Source organism: Poecilia latipinna, unplaced genomic scaffold, assembly GCF_001443285.1.
Source record: "Poecilia latipinna isolate Pla-1442-1.1 unplaced genomic scaffold, P_latipinna-1.0 Scaffold1219, whole genome shotgun sequence".
NCBI lineage: Eukaryota > Metazoa > Chordata > Actinopteri > Cyprinodontiformes > Poeciliidae > Poecilia > Poecilia latipinna.
Window position 1 is genome coordinate 29,859 of NW_015113835.1, and position 16,380 is coordinate 46,238.

At 40.1% G+C, this 16,380-nt stretch overlaps 1 protein-coding gene across 6 annotated transcripts in view; it reads left to right on the forward strand.

Moving 5' to 3' along the window:
- Positions 1-16,380, forward strand: part of bsna (bassoon presynaptic cytomatrix protein a) — a 103,894-nt gene that overhangs the window by 19,799 nt on the left and 67,715 nt on the right. For 5 of the 6 annotated variants that reach the window (XR_001427623.1, XR_001427624.1, XR_001427626.1 and 2 more), the window contains exon 2: positions 11,227-12,678. Coding sequence is in view for 1 of the 6 variants with exons in the window: in XM_015053957.1 (XP_014909443.1) it covers positions 11,227-12,678 (1,452 nt within the window). In the remaining 5 variants the exon portion in view is untranslated. Of the gene's footprint in view, positions 1-10,298; positions 10,554-11,226; positions 12,679-16,380 lie in introns of those variants that run through there. The other variant, XR_001427625.1, reaches the window with a different exon arrangement.

The window sequence follows — 16,380 nt, forward strand, 5'->3', positions numbered from 1 at the left end:
AAAAAATCATCAATTATAACTTAGTTAGAAAGTTCTTGTACATGCTTTTTAAAGACATTGATTTTTTAAAAAACTGATAGTTTCTATTTCTGCAAGTCCAGAAACCTTAAGACAAAAGTGTGAAATCGAATGTTTTCTTTTGATATTGATACATGTCCGGTCATGTCTAATACCAAAGTAGTTTGAAAAGAGAGCGCAAAAAAAGTGTTTCTTTTACATGCAAAAAAATAGAAATCTCATTTTTAACATGAATGAAGGAGGGTTACAGCTGCGTAATAGCTTTTTTAATACTAATAACTAGCTCAGAGTATGATCTGTAATAAGGTATCATTAAATTTTGAATCTTTTATTTGTCACCCCAATAACAATCTTTTTTAATTGAACTTCGTCAGAGTCCTAACAGATCACTAAAAAGCCCTAAATGCAAAAACAACTAACCAGAAAACCATAACATCTAAGATTCATTCGAACATCCAGGTTTTTGTAAAGTTCATCTTAACCTTGTCTGCTGACATTACAAGTAGGCACATGGAATATTCAGACTATTGTTTTCACTCCTACAGTGTGTGAAGACAACCCGTTGCTGCTCCTCCATTTTAAGACGCGAGCATCTTAAGCATGTGTGGTTATTGTGATCACATTAAAAGGTCGAAGGAAGCAATATGTCGATATGCATCTTTACTAGAAGGTTCCCTTAAGAGCGCGTGTCGGTGTGTTTCCATTATTAGCTGCAGAAACTCAGAGCTTCATCGTGGGAATACTTCCTGGAATGGCCGCTCGCTGCATGGAATATTGATTGGGACATTCGTCTCCTGCCGAAGTGTGTAAGAGCTAGACAAAGTGTTCGCTCATGTAGTCACTTTGCAGAATAGTCTTGACTCGGTGATAGACATAAGGAAAACACGGTTAATATTTTATAAACAAAATTCTCCGGCTTTCATGTTTCAGTCCTAGTGGCATTAATTGCAATGTTTTAGGTGACACTGCTGAAATTTCACAGCTCTAGATATTGTCACTTTAGGGTCATTTCTATTACTCGAGAAACTATTTGTGGTAAGTTAACCAAGTAACATAGCTCATTGAAATGCAGAAAAAAAAAATACTGATCAGTCTTTATTTACAATTAGTATTACTTTTATATCATAAATACTAACATTCAGAATATGGTGGTTTTTTAGAGACGTTTCGGTATGTCCAGCTTTGGTTTAACATTCTTAGTCTTTTTCTTTGAGCGTTTTCTTTCTTTTCTTCTGATTTATTCGCCACACACCTTGTGGATTGACAGGTTCATTTAAAACTCTATACGCTCTCATGCATAAGCTGCACAAGCACATTTGCGTAACAAACATTTTGACATTTGTGTGCTTATGTTTAGCTCCTGTTTATGTGCTGCATCCATTACCGTGTGAAACCTCTTGCCTTTGAAATGAGCTACAGATTTCAGGTAACATGGAAGCACAGGCAGCTTTTAATGGCTCAAATATGCCTTAGTTACATCAGTAGGGCTAATGTGAACCCATTACGACTCTTTGCAAATTGATTCTGGTTCAGGTTTGGGGAGAAAACAAGGCAAATTCTAACCATGTGGTAAAGTGTTGCTGTAACCGTGTTTTTTTTATTTATTTAAGTGAAGCCACAACAACAGAAAAAAAAAATCAATTACTATCGCAGGTAGCTATTTGACTTTTTCCCTTGGTAGTGCGATCTGTCACTGTGCTTTTTCAGTTGCCGTCATGCCTGAAAGGAGGTTAATGAGCGCCGGCTCGGACGCCCGTCCAGACAAACACACAGAGTATGAGAAAGAACTGTGCAAAAGTTTTGAGCTACCTCCAGTTTATTTATGCATTGCCTCAAACACCAGTCCCTTTTAAATCTTTCAAAGGCGAAAAGTTGTTAGCATAATCTGATAATGCTCAGTAGGATGCGTTCCTTTTTTTTTCCCTTTATGCAAGAAAAAGTAAGGGATCAGCAAGAAACAACAGCATAAGTAACTTTGATTGAGCTCTTGCGGTACCAAAATAAACATTTCCAGCGACATCGATGCGAGCCACCAACCTCTTCTATAAATCCAAGGTGATTAAACTAAAGAAGCTATCGTTGTTGCATGATTTCACGGTGGTTTGAATTGTAGGAAAAAAAAAAACTCCATACAATCTGCTGAGCTGCCCTCGGACGAGGCGCTTTCCATCCAGATGAATCAGCGGCCAGCAGCAGTGTGGAGCTGTGACACGTTGCAGTGGGCAGCATTCAGGTCACGCTGTGCAGAGTGGCAGGACGGGCAAGAAACAAATGAAAACTTCACTTGCGACAGTTTTAATTTTTTTTTTTTAAAGCAAATGTGTAATTAAGCTATCTTTTAGGCATTATGATGATGAGATGAATCACTCAAGTTTTCTCTGTGAAACATCTTCAGCACCTGTTCCTCACTTATAGCGTTTGGAAATCTGCGGCATGAATATTTGATGCTGACAGCTGGTTGCCAAGTGTGTGCTTGCGAATCGTGTGTTGTGCTTTTTTTTTTTTTTTCTTCTTCTTTTTTTTCCCCCCCATCGGGCTTGGGTTGGCAGCCATGTCACACATTGTGTGCGACAGGAACAGGAAGTAGCTGATCCTGTCGTCAGGGCGCTCAAAGCCAGGCTTCTTTGTTGTTGTTTTTTTTTCCGTCTATTTCAGACGATATGATGATTTGTTTTCAAAGGTTCACGCATCTTTGTGTTTGTCCCAGCTTCTTTATTAAGAATCTTTGACTGTGTGTGAGTGAGATAAGATATTAAAAAGAAAGATGGCATTTTCCACCAACGCTGCAGGGCCTCAGCACAGAATGACTTGCAGAATATGGTGCCTCTTGTTGTCCCATTTGCTACAACCTACTCATAATTATGACTCTGCAAATACAGTATTGCTTCTAACGTAACATACCGGATGCTATTAGCTATTTTCATCATTAGAAAATTTGTAGGGATAAACGGGAGAAGTGGAAATGTGTAATACTGAGAAAGCAGAAGGAAGGAAGATCCCACCTTCATCTCTTTTCCTACTTTGGTGCCTCCAGGCTTCTTAATAACAAATTAAAGTCACAATAAACTCCACTTTGAGGAACTTCCACTCGCCTCCTGCACTCGTCGGGAGAGCTGCATGAATCATGAATTCAACTATTTCTGACGGCTCTCGCTGATGGCGTACGCTTGCATCTAATTAATTGTTTTGTGCGCCAGTCTTCTAATCTGTAAAGCAGTCAATTTGCCACTGCAGTGAATCAAGCAATTGGCAGCTAATTAAATCTTTTAATTTTGCCTTCCCAGCCTGGTTTATTTTCCTGAGTCGCCTTTAAGCACAAATAAATGCGGCATACTTTGCTTCCAGTGCTAACTCTTTGAAGGACTAGGTTTCAGAAAATTTTGGAAAATTTTGTACGGTGATGGAAATAGGCAAACGGTAAATCAAAACCAAAAAAATCTTTTCTTTCTTTCTTTTTTTTTTTTTTTTGAAACTCTTACTCTCTCTCATGAATAAACATTACTTTACTTTGCACGGTGCCTTTACCGATCAGAAAATAATTTTCAAAGTTTCAGGCTGAAAACTGGCCAGTTCAGTCACCAGATGATTTATTATCGATGCGAGTCTAATTAAAAAATTTAAAGTTGAAGTTTTAGAGATTTTGTCTCGATTCCTTTTCTCTGCCATGAGTTTCACGTTTGCTTTGGGAGCTTTGGACATTGATTGGCCTTTTCATTAAAGGGACATAGTGGTGGGAGTGTTGATAATGTAATTTAGCATTTCAAATTATGCTTGAGTGCTGCTTTACCTATGCTCTATAGAACCTATCATTAAGCGTTGGCGGTCCTATTATGCGCAGCATAAATAAACATCATCAGGAGAAAGGTCGAGCTTGTAACGTCATCACACGCGTCTAACAATAAGACTTCGCTAATGGAGTACTTGACTGAGAGGCAGAAAAAAAAAACCAAAACCTTGTACTGACTGGAGATGATCGGTAGAAAATGATTCAATTGTAGGCGAGCTGTGATGCAGTGGACTCATTATTATATTCTTTTTACAAACATTGACTGTATAAGGAGAAAAGAACCAACTATCTAGTTCCAATTCATAGAGAAAAGTAGAATCTAAAATGAGAGATGTGAAATGAGTGATTGCCTCTTTTTGTCTGATCTACTAGTTATGTGGGTAAAATGTGGGAACTTTCTAATATTTTTTGACAAACTGCAACTTCGATTGATCATGTCTTGTCTCTGCTACTCTGTCTGGTTGGATGTAGTTTTGTAAATATCTTTTTTGTCTCTGATCTGGACATTAGCAACATGTTTTCTCATACATCACACGCATATATGCTGCAGTTAAAACCTGTGGGGAATTTGATATTTTAATCGCAAACAGTGCAAAGATGAAACTATAACATCAGAAATGCACCAGTAACAGGGCGAATCTTTAAGAGGTCTTTTATTTAGGGGAGCTTTATTTATTATTATTTTGTGTTTATCTTTTAAGTTTTCCCAGTAAAATACTGTTGGAACATGAGAATCGTTGTTTCGTTTTCACCTGGCAGGGGTTTTGCTGACTGTACTTTTTTTTCTCTGTGGATTGGATCTTTCAGTGGTTTTTATTCATGGCATCGGTGCAATAAAAGATTTTAAAGATTAAACACTGCAAAAGCACAAAATCTTGCCACGTATTTCTGGTCTAGTTTCTAGACCACTTGGAATGGGACAAAGCTGTAGTACAAGTAACTTTTTAGCAAGAAGTAGGAGCTTGTTCTAAGTCAATAATTCCTCAATATTGATTAAAAAAAGTAAGTAGTAAGTTAGTTTTGTCTTATTTCAAGTGTACTAAGATATTTGCACTAGAATCTAGACCAGAAGTACTTGGTAAGATTTTGTGTTTTTTTTGTTTGTTTGTTTTTTTAACAATACTTGCAATGCCATTGATTATTATAATGTTTTCAGCAGTACCTTTCTCTGTTCATCAAACTTATTTCTAGGTTTTAACATTATCTTTTTGGTTTAAAAAAAACCCAAACAAATCCGACCTACTCCAACGTTTTCAGTGTGTGCATTTGTGTTGTCCTGCAGCGCTGACACTGACTGAGCGGGTGGAGCTGACCTTCAGGTTAATGAATGTTAGAAGAGGAGCTCAGACCTGATGTTTCGAGCAGGAGACTGAATTCAGAGGCGCGAGCGCCGAGTGACGGCAAACAGAGACGTGACTGAGGAAAGACCGCCGTGTGTTTGAGGAGAGCTGTGCTTCTTACAGTAAGCTGGAGGCGAGAGGCCAGAATCACAGTCCGTGTTTGGAAATGTTTGCGAGCTCTAACGAGGTCACGTCACACTTATTCCGTTTGTGCATGTCCAGACATTTTTGAAAGAACAGAAGAGCAGGACGATGTGTTTTTTATCGAGTCAGATGAGGGAGTGTTGTGGGTGTGCAGGGCTCTCGCTAAAAGTGTTGGCACCCTTGTCAAAATTTAAGCTCGCAGTGAAAAACACAACCTTTAAAAAGAAGCCTAAGTTACATGTTCCTAAAAAAAAAAGAAGAAAAATATCTTGATGATGTTTGAAAAAAACTATTCTAGGGATTGATGACACAAAATGCGAAATTTCTGGAGTAAAATTAAAGATTTGGTGGTATAATGATGGTCCAGGGTTGCTTTACTGCTTCATGACCTGAATGACTTGCAGAATAATTTACACAGCCAGTGTCAATAAATAAATAAATAAATAAGTAAATAAAAAATCCAAATACATCCAATCGACATGCTGTGGCATGATATTATATCGGCCGTCTAAACTAGAAAACTCTTTAATGAAGCTGGAATAACCAATTTTGCAATATGTCAGAATTTCTCCAGAGTGATGAATAAGAAGCTTCACAAGTTTTTCCAAACTTGTTATAACGGATTCTGCCACCCGGGATGGTGCCACCCTTTCTGAGGTTCAGAGGAGGAACATGTTTTCACTTTGGATGGATTTGGTTGGGATAGCTTTTACTTTATTTCCTCAATTAGATAAAGTCATCCTTTTAAAACTGTGTTTTGAACTTTTTACAAGCTGCCTTTTTCTGATTTTAAAATGTAAGTGATCTGAAACAAAGCAAAAATCCATAACGAGACACATTTTTATCACAGTATTGAATTGTATTATGCAAACCAGCCATTGCATGTTTACCTGAAAAGTAAATATAGTGTTTGTTTTAAAGGTTATCATATTTGGATCTTTAAAGAATTCTTTTACGAAACCAATCTTTCATAGAAATGTAATTTTAGTCCAGAATAAAATGATGAATTTTGTTAAATTCAGCAGCACTTAGTACGTGTTCATACTCTACATGCAATTATTATAATTTATCTTCTCATGCAGTAAAAAGTTTACATTTAGATTAACCTTTAATACAACTTCATTACAGCTTGTTCTCCTTTTCATTCGAAATTCCTGCTAAAATCAGCAGAATTAGCCTGTGTGGAAAATTATCCGTCTTGTAAGACGTGCAAGAGTTTCAGCTTCCATAATGCTAACGGACCTGAAAACGCCCAGCAGCTTCCTGCCACGCCAAATGCAAACGGACCTGAAACATAATCCAGACTCGTACATATTCATCTCAGTAACCGAAACAAATCCTGCAGTACTTAATGACTCTGCTTTGTGGTGGGAAGCTGAATTGTCTCAATCAAAGCAGTGATCTCTTTATTTTTTTTTTTAGAAAGGGCTCAGAACTCTTTTAGTAGGCCTGAATCTTTTAGGAAATCATTACTTATAGACAAAGTTAATCTGCTTTCATGTTTATTAAACTGTAGTCAGGTGCAGCCAGAAGAGGGTAACTAATTAATGAATAAAAAGAAACACGCCCCCTGCCGCTGCCTCTGGACCAGTGATGCACCTGGTTGTCGTTTGGCCGAGCAGCTGTCAGTCAGGATGCGACTATAAACAGACAACAGCAGAGATCCCTGCAGGCTCGGTTCAAGTGCACCCCAGAGAGGTGATGAGTGAGTGCTTCCTGAACCGGACCAACCACTCAACGTTTGCTCTGATTGATGATCCGCGTCATCTGAAACCTGCAGCCGACTGTTACATGCGCTCCGACGAGTTATTTGTTGTTCGTTTATTTGATTAAAGTGTTTGAAAAAAAAATCTGACACAGGAGCCACACTTTTGAATGACTTCACTCAGGGAAATGAACTCGCAGTGCAGCAGAGAACAGGAGCAGCACTGGGTGTTGGCCCAGAACCTTTCAGATATGCAGAAATGTCGGCTGACTTGAATAAACAACTTAATGAGATTCTTAAATGGTGATGAAAAAGCCTGATTTTTCTCACATTGTAGGAATTTATTTATTTATTTTACATTTTCTGACAATCTATGAAAGTGATTTATACAAAAGTAATGGTTTAAAGATCTGAAATGTCCTTGTGTCCTTGTACCTTTTGAGCTTACAGTAAATTTAATTTAATTTTGTGTGTGTGTGTGTGTGTGTGTGTGTGTGTGCGTGTGCGTGTGCTTCTTGTCTGTGACTGACTCTGTATTCTAGTTATGTGATTAATCAGATCAAAACCTGACTTCTAAAATTCAGGAAATATTCAAAGTTGGAAATTTAGGATGGGAGTTACTGGGAATAAACATGAAGACATATAATGATCACATGCCTCTATATAGTATTGGAAACTTAAACCTGCCACAGGAAATCAATCTGGAGGGTTTTGCAAATATTTTATTCATTCTGCAACTCCGATGTAGCTCAGCATGTGTCCTCTGTACGTATCTAGAAATCAGAGATATTTCTCCTGCTTTCCGTATTGTTAATCTCAGTCACTACGGATAATTTTCAACCACTTAACTTTGGTACAATTGATGAAAATTGACAAGCCTGTCATTATTAAACCATAAAAAGTCCAAATGTAAAAGTCAGCTGAAGAAAATGACACTTTTCACACATTTCAGTGAATCAACGTTTAAGCCCTGCAGAGCTGGCAGTGGGATTTCTTCTTAACCTTTCATGTGGATTCTCCATAATCCAGGTGGCAGCAATCCTTCAAGTGGAATTGGAAGCAGACTGGACTGTTTACTTTGGGTACTGATCGCGTCTTGTCTCTCTTCCAGGCTTTTATTTGACTTGAGGCATTTAGCTTTATAGAAATGGTGATTCTCAAAGGAATATCTTAGCAACAATTTAGACATCCCTGCTCTATAGACCTTATTTTCCTCGACAGGTTATGAACAGACCTCCTGCAGAATGTAATAACAAGCTGTGAGGTCATTTGGTTCCTTGAAGCACTCCAGGTCAATTCACCCCACCGCCTACTTGCTCCTAAATAGTGACACTTTTTTTTTTTCATTTCATGCCTGAAAAAACCATTTCACACTTATACTCAAGTGCATTAACCATTTTATATGTTTACTTGTATAGCATAGTAACAGTGCTGTAAAACATGTAGCCTCTAACAGATTTCTTAGTACATGCAAAATGGATTTTATAAGTAATACTTACATGTATTGGGGGCAGGGGGAAAGCGGCTATCTGTACCAACATGGAGATATGTGAAATACGCAACAATTACCATCAGTTGTTTGCGGTAACCGACAATAAATATTCAGGTCAGTTTGCCCAGTTGCCCGTTTGTATTTGCTTTTCGTACTTATTCATGCTGCTGATGAATTTTCACCGACTCATCTTAGGAGAATTGTTTTAGCTCAGCCACAGATTTAGGTCTCACCTCGATGCGATTTAACTCCAGACTTTGACTAGGCTTCTCCAAAAGGTTTTCGACCCATTCGGAGATGGATTTGCTGATTTGATTTTGGAGGTGACTGTAAGAGATGCCTTTGTGTGGTTTCGGCAACACAAAGACCAAAACAACGCCAGACATTGGCCACAATGTGAGACCATTTCTCATCCTTCATCCTATCAGATGGGCTCTAGTAAAGGGCTTTCTGGATTATAGAGGTGAGGCAGTATTCAGGACTGGATTGGCTATGTTTAGGCTTCAGTACCTTTTTTCTTTAAAGCAATTCATCATCTGAAATCTGCTTTTTACTCTTAATGCCTTCTTAGGTTGGTCTGACTTTAAATATTTACATGACAAACAAATTTACAGCAGAAAAAATATGTGCCGCAAGAAATAGTCAAAGAACAGCATTTTCATAGATAATTCAGCTAAACATATTTTTTTCTGGAAAACTCTTCTATAACTTATAATTAAATTGAATTGTGCGCTTTTTCTAAGGTTTGTCATCCCCACGTGTTGTTTTGAAATATGACACATTTTGACTCTTGATCAAATCAAAACCAATTCTGACCAGCCTCACAGTTACAGTATTACTTGTTAAAGTCAGAAACACAATGAACCCCACTTGAATTCATTGTTTTTTAAGCAGGAAAACATGCAAAAATGTCCAAGTCAGGGACTCCCAGGGATCATTTCAGTGATGGACGCTAATGACCCTTTTGCATTTTTCCACCTGTCACAAAGAGCAATCGGATATGTAGCAAATCAGCAGCTTTATTCACATAAGCAAAAGTGGGTATTCTGCACCACTGTGCAGTTGATTAAGCCTAATGCGTTGAGAAGTGAGGAGTTGCTTGGATTTAAAAACTGCTGACTCCTTTCTCTCTGCTGTTTGCTCTCTCCATCTCCATCCCTCTTCCCATCACTCAGTATTTCCCTCACTTCTTCAAGTGTCTCTTGTGATGAGGTTAAAAAGCAGAAGGGAAGAGAGGGACTCATTAAAATCCTCCCCCCCCACCCCTCCCTTCTTGCCATCTTTACCAGATTAAATTATGGTGGAACGACACAGGAAGAACCTCCGTGGCAATAACTGCTTCCAAACCTCCTTCCACCGAAGCCATTAAAGATGCTAAGACCTACATTTTCAACCTTATTTGAGTCTGGGCAGAAAATAAAATGCCTAAACAAGGAAGGCAACGAGAAACAGGGATCTGAAGAAGGGGAGCAAACAAGGGGGTTGATGGGGAAGGATTACAGGAGGGACAGCTACAGAGAGAATATGTTAAACAGGAAAGCAGGATGTCGGGCTGTAGCAACGGTTGTAGCCGCTGAGTTTACAGAAAATGGGATCAGTGATGCTTTCAAGGCAGGAATGCCATGCAGCAAAGCAGGCTGGGAGAGCACAGTGACTGATGGAAGCATTTTCCTTCAGAAGTAATCAGCTTGTCTTCTGTAGCCCCATTGCCAAGAATGACAATTTGTGCACGTCTGGGTGCTCATTTTGGGGGTGGGTTATTAGATGGCAGGCGGGGTAATACAGTCCATTTCCGCAGTGCACTATGGGAAAAAAAAAAAAAAAAAAAAGGGGATGGGAGCCAGACATGAAACGTGCAGAGATTTACTAGCTTTGCAGAGGAGCTAAAATAGCAGTATTCGGGGCACTTGTGTTGCAGTGGATGCGTAGCTTCAACAGGACAGATCGAGGACACAAGCAGGTTGACGCTGTGGAATCAGGAGCTGGATCATTTCTTAAACCGGGATGAGTTAGACGGGGCAAGGTCCGGACACAGCGAGTCGTCAGTTCTCATCTGAAGATAGAAAGGTAAGAAAGAGAAGAGGACGAGAAGACGAGGGGTGACGCTGTCATGGTGTCTCACTGAGAGCCGTTGTGTATTCATGAAATTTGACTTTGGGTGTCTCTTTATGCATCTGTATGTCTGTCATTCTGGTTCTGGGTGTGGATACCTATGAGTAAGTGCAGCTGTAAATGAAGAGTTGTAGCTTCAGCTCAGCAAGATTTATTATCCGTGCTTTTGATTTGTGTTTGATTAATCTCCTTCAGCTTGTTCTTCAGGTTGATTTCTGAAAATCCTTCTCTTATGTTCATCAATGCACAGAGAGAGCGACTCCAGTCTTTTTTGTTGCTTTCACGTGAATTCTTTCTCCATCACCTAAAGTTTAGATGTGCGCACAAAATGATAAGGCACATCCTGCCTAAGTCAGCAAGAGTGTTTAAGGTGCAGGAATCAATGGCAATCAACTTGAATAGGGAATAACAATAAATCATAGAAGTGGTTTCAATACTTCAGCTGCAGAAATAAATCTTCAGCTGGACTCACTTACTGTTTTCCTAACCCTTACTACAAGCTGTATATAAGAACTATGGCGTGAGCTGCATGTGCTGCTTGGTCTTCGAAAAGATCGAAGAACAAGGTGAAAATTGGGACTTTTTTAGGTGAGTGTAACATTGTACCGTTTTTGTCTTCTGGCTGCAGGTCCAGGAATGGCTATGCCTGAATTGTCAGATGCAGAGAGCTCTTGGCATTGATATGACCACACCTCGCTCAAAGAGCCAACAGCAAATTCACTCTCCGTCCCACCAAGCCAAGCCCATCGTCCAGCCACAGCAGCCCGTTCCGCAGCCAACACAGCCGGCTGCTGCTGCACAGCCCAAACCTCTGGCACAGAGTCAGTCGACTCAACAGCAGCAACAGCACCAACAGCAACAACCTCATTCCCAGCCTTATGGCCAAACTCATCCCTACTCCCAGTCCCAGCCGTATTCCCAGTCCCAGCCGTATTCCCAGTCCCAGCCATATTCCCAGGCTCAACCGTATTCCCAGTCCCAGCCATATTCCCAGGCTCAACCGTATTCCCAGTCCCAGCCATATTCCCAGTCCCAACAGTATCCCCAGTCCCAGCCTCAGCCTTACCCTCCATCACAACCAGGACCCCAGACACAGCCTCAGACACATCCAGGCCTTGGTGGTCCCCAGTCTAAGACAACACCCTCTCAGCAGGGCCTGAGGTCTGACCCGTACTCCCAGAGAGGTGTTGGAGCTCAAGGAGGTGCTGGAGGTCCGACAGGCGGCCCCGGCCAACAAGGAGGTCCTCGAATTCCCCACCCAGGCGCTGTACCTCTGCCTGGGTTGACTAAGGCACCCTCCCAGCCAGATTTAGGTCGAGGTTCTCCGATGCATCAACCTATGACACGTCACCATGACCAGACGAGAAGCGCTGGATCTTCCCCAGCCCACCGACCTCAGAGTCAGGCCCCTGCCCAGGATGGTCTGACCAAACTGTTTGGCTTTGGGGCATCGCTGCTCAATCAGGCTAGTACCCTGATCAACGTCGACCCTCTACCCACAGCCTCAACACAGCCAAGCCCTGCGCGAGGTAAGGTGGTGTTCAGCAATGCAACTCCCGATAACAGACAACAAGGGCCCAGCAGCACTAAGCCTTTCAGCATGGGGGGTCCTCAAGCTCCAAGCCAAACTGGGGGTCCACAGGCAACAAGTCAAGGGGGAGGTTTGAGTGGACCAAGCCAAATGGGAGGACCTCAAGCACCAAGTCAAAAGGGCGGTCCTCATACACCTGCTCCAACAGGAGGCCCCATCGCTGGCCCCCAAGGGCCAAGCCAAAAGCAGCAGCAGCAGGCTGGACTCCAAAAACAACAAACGCCGCCACAGCAGCCACTTACTCAGCGTCAAAAGGAGCAACAAGGACAGCAGATGCCTGCTCCCCAGCAGAAAGTGTTGCAGAAACAGGAACCAGTGTCGGTGCCCGTGACTGCTCCAGAGGCCGAGAAGCCCAAGGTGAACTGTCCTCTCTGCAAAACAGAGCTGAACATCGGCAGCACCGACACACCCAACTACAACACCTGTACGCAGTGTCAAAGCCAAGTGTGCAACCTGTGTGGCTTCAACCCAACACCGCATCTAGTCGAGGTAAGAGGAGACGCCCACATGCCTACATCTCCTACACACTGATATACACTGAATGATATTAAAGAGTCAAATCAGAGCGTACAAATCCCCAGTTAACTCTTCCCAGACAAATCAATATTGTTTGCAACATGCTACTCTTTCTGCTGTTGGACTTACATGTAACAAAACCTAAACCTCTTAACTGTCCTTCTGTTCTGGTCTGTTCCATTTTCCTCTGCTCCTCAGTGCTGTATTGCTTATTGAAGTGCATTTCCTCTGAAAATCTATTTTTTTTAGATTTCTGTTTTACACATTCATTCCTTCACCCTCTGTGTTAACTGTGAGTTATTTGAATCTATTTAAGGAGTGAAGCTCATTTCAGAAATGTGCAATATTGCTTTTTCTTTTAATAACTCCTTACACTAACTAAATCAATTTCATTTAATCAAGAGATACATTTTCTTCATAATATATTTGATTAACATCATGTTTTGTCCACACCAAAATGCTGACATTTTTTTTTTTTTGCAAGCATCACAAACAAATGCTTTGAGAAAATTGTACCAGTGGTTTCCCAAACTCATCAGAATCCACTTTCCAAGCTTTTAGCAAAACATTAAAAATAGTTTTACTACCATGCCAGTGAAGCACACATGGCTAGAAAGCAAATTAAGCAAGAAGGTTACAGCAACAAAAGGGTCTCAACAATCATTTCAGTCCATGAATAACTGTCTTTATATCACTTCTACCAAAAAAGTACATCAGTGTGGAGTCCATTTCATCTCAAATTTGCTGGGTACTGTTCTACCGACTGCAGTCTTGTCCTGATCTCTGACCAAGTCTGATTAATCTGGACACAATACATGTGAGGAATGTCTTCTCTGTGTGATCCAGTCCAACATCTATGGTACGCTTTGTCACTTTGCTGAATAAGTTATGGTCCAGAACCAAGTGCTTTTTGGTATATGGTTTTTTTTGTTCAGTGTTTGTTCCATATGTACCTTTTGTGAGCTTGTCCAGCATGCAGACGACCTCTGTTGGCAAAAACATGTTTCTCAAAAACATGTTGCTCATTTTTTATTTAGTAAAAAATGCATAGATAGAAAATAAGTCTTTTTTTTTTTGTTCCATTTTGTAGTTGTGTTGCATTGATATTGTCACAAATTTTCCACACAGTGAGAGAGAATCAGCATTGACTTAGATTTTTTTCAAGTTCAAAATAAACGATGACAAGTCTTCAGAAAAGAGCACAGAAATGTCCAAACATCGCTGATGGGCTTGATGTGAAGAAGGCAGTGAACATATTTTTAGTAAAGTAAGAGAAGCGTAGAAAACACAGACATCCTATCCACCCACACTTTCTTTGTTCCCTCCAAACTGCTCCTGCTCATGGAACAATGAAAGGAGTATAAAGGTCCAGCACTCCATCACCTCCCCTTTATCGATCCAAATGCAGTCTTGGAGTGGAAAGGAGAAGAGACAGTATTGGAAAATGAAAGACAGGAAGACGGATAGCGTATTAGGATTTTGCCAGGGACAAAACTGAAGGGCCGATGACAAATGGAAAAGAAGAATTGTCTTCTTAGGAAAAAGCCTGAAACTGAATGCCAGGGTGGACGGAAAAAGAAAAATCTGCGAGAAATGTAAAGCATCACAGATTTGTCAGTGGGTTAGTCTAGCAGACTAATTAAAACAACGTATTTATTTTTGCCTAAAGGGTCCCTATAAAATACAGTTGTTAGTATTTCTATAGTGTAAGATGCTGGAATTGCCGCTGGGTGGAGTCTGACATAATGGGTTAAATATAACCACCTTTGTAAGGGCGCAGAGGACACTGACACACACACACACACACACATGCAAACACACATAAAGAGCAAATATTGGTCAAAATGCCATTTAGACCGAGATAATCTGTCACAGTTCTAAAACTCAGAGCATGACTTAAAGGGATGATGAGTGTGTAAATGTCGGTCAAGATTGTGGCCTTGGTACGTTGCAGTTGTTTTTATGTAATAAGAAAATCACATACATTATAATTATTACTCATCGTTTAGTGTTGCCCCCTTAATAAGCCCCAAAACGTTAATCTTCTGGCCAAATAGTGATATTCACGTTTAGGAAGTCGTGTGAAAACATTAAGTATGAAAGCTGTGTTTTTGTGACTCCAGAATGCGTTGTGTTTTCTGCAATATGAGTGTTAAAAAATGGCCAGGGTGCAATGAATGTTGAAACCCAATGTGAATAAGACTGTAGAATGCGTGTTGCTAAAACAGGAAGTGTCTTTTAATTTGAAATCCTAATCCGAGTTTCATTCAATTTACAACACGGAATGGTTTGAATAAAAAAGTGAACATGTCGTCACATCCTCAATTCGGTTTGTCAAAATGGACACAAAACCATAAACAAAAAACAGTTGGAACTACACAACATTTGGTATTTAAATGACTCTGTGTCCAGTAAATTGACATATATATATATATATATATATATATATATATATATATACTGACTGTTACAGTAACATGGACTTTTAATGCCACAACATTAACTCCACATTAAAAGACAACAGAATTTTGAAAGAAGCTACTGATTCTCTGACTGGCCACAGAAAGAAAAAGGTAAAAAAAAAAAAGTTGAACAAGGTCAAAGACAAGAATGAAGAATATATTATTACTTTTTGAAAACTAATTATCAAGAATCTTGGATTAGAATATGTATAAAAGATGTAAAAAAAACAACATAAGAAGATACATGAGATAATAAAAAAAAGTACCAATGCAAATCTAAAACCCGTGGAAAATGTTTTTGAAACATCTGAGTTTTGAACTTATTAAATGATCCAAATAGTTGATCTTCTTTAGTTGTTAGTTATGAGTTAAGAACAAGAACTAACACATCTTGTTTCTGAAAATGAATATTTAATTAAGAGACTGTATGTGGACATGCTGGTGTCTGATTCACAGTGTGCGAGTCCTTATATTTTAAAATGAACTCTGAACTCTTTACTGTCCACAGTGAAAATGATTTGTTCTTGCAAAATCAAACACTAGAGTGGACAGTTCCTGAATTATATTGTATTCCAGTTCTCTTCCAGATTATCTAGTGAATAGAAACTAAAAAATCTAACCAAATCTCTCTGGCTTTACAGAGGGGGCTGCATGGTGTTAGCACTGTTAGCTAAACCATGTTAGCTTATTTAGAGATGCCTTCAGGGGAGTGCGTTCGTGGCATTTCTGTTGCTCTGTGATGGACTGGCAATCTGTCACGGATACGCCCTACCTCACCTCCGTCCTCTCCCCCCAACACACACACACACACACACACATCAGCGTCTCAGCTGCTGCGCCTCCCGACTACTGAGGGACTGTTTGCCTCGCAGCTCATAAAGTGAATATCCTACAACACAGAGAACACTACATGCAATAACTCTGCTGATCATCCCAGCCTGCAGATTCACACACAACAAATATGGTGTGTGTGTGTGTGTGTGTGTGTGGGTATGCATGTGTGTGTGTTGATCAGCTAAGCGAGGAAAGTGGTGGCAAGGGAGTAAGGCAGTTGTCTCACCTCAAACAGAGAAAATAAAGTAGGCTCTGTGATTATTATTGGTATTCTCCATTCTGCTGCCACTTTAGCTAAGGAAGCGTGGCGTAAAGAATGCAGGCGCAAATATTCAATAGTTTGGCATAAATATTACCTTTTTAATGCAAGTTTCTTTTT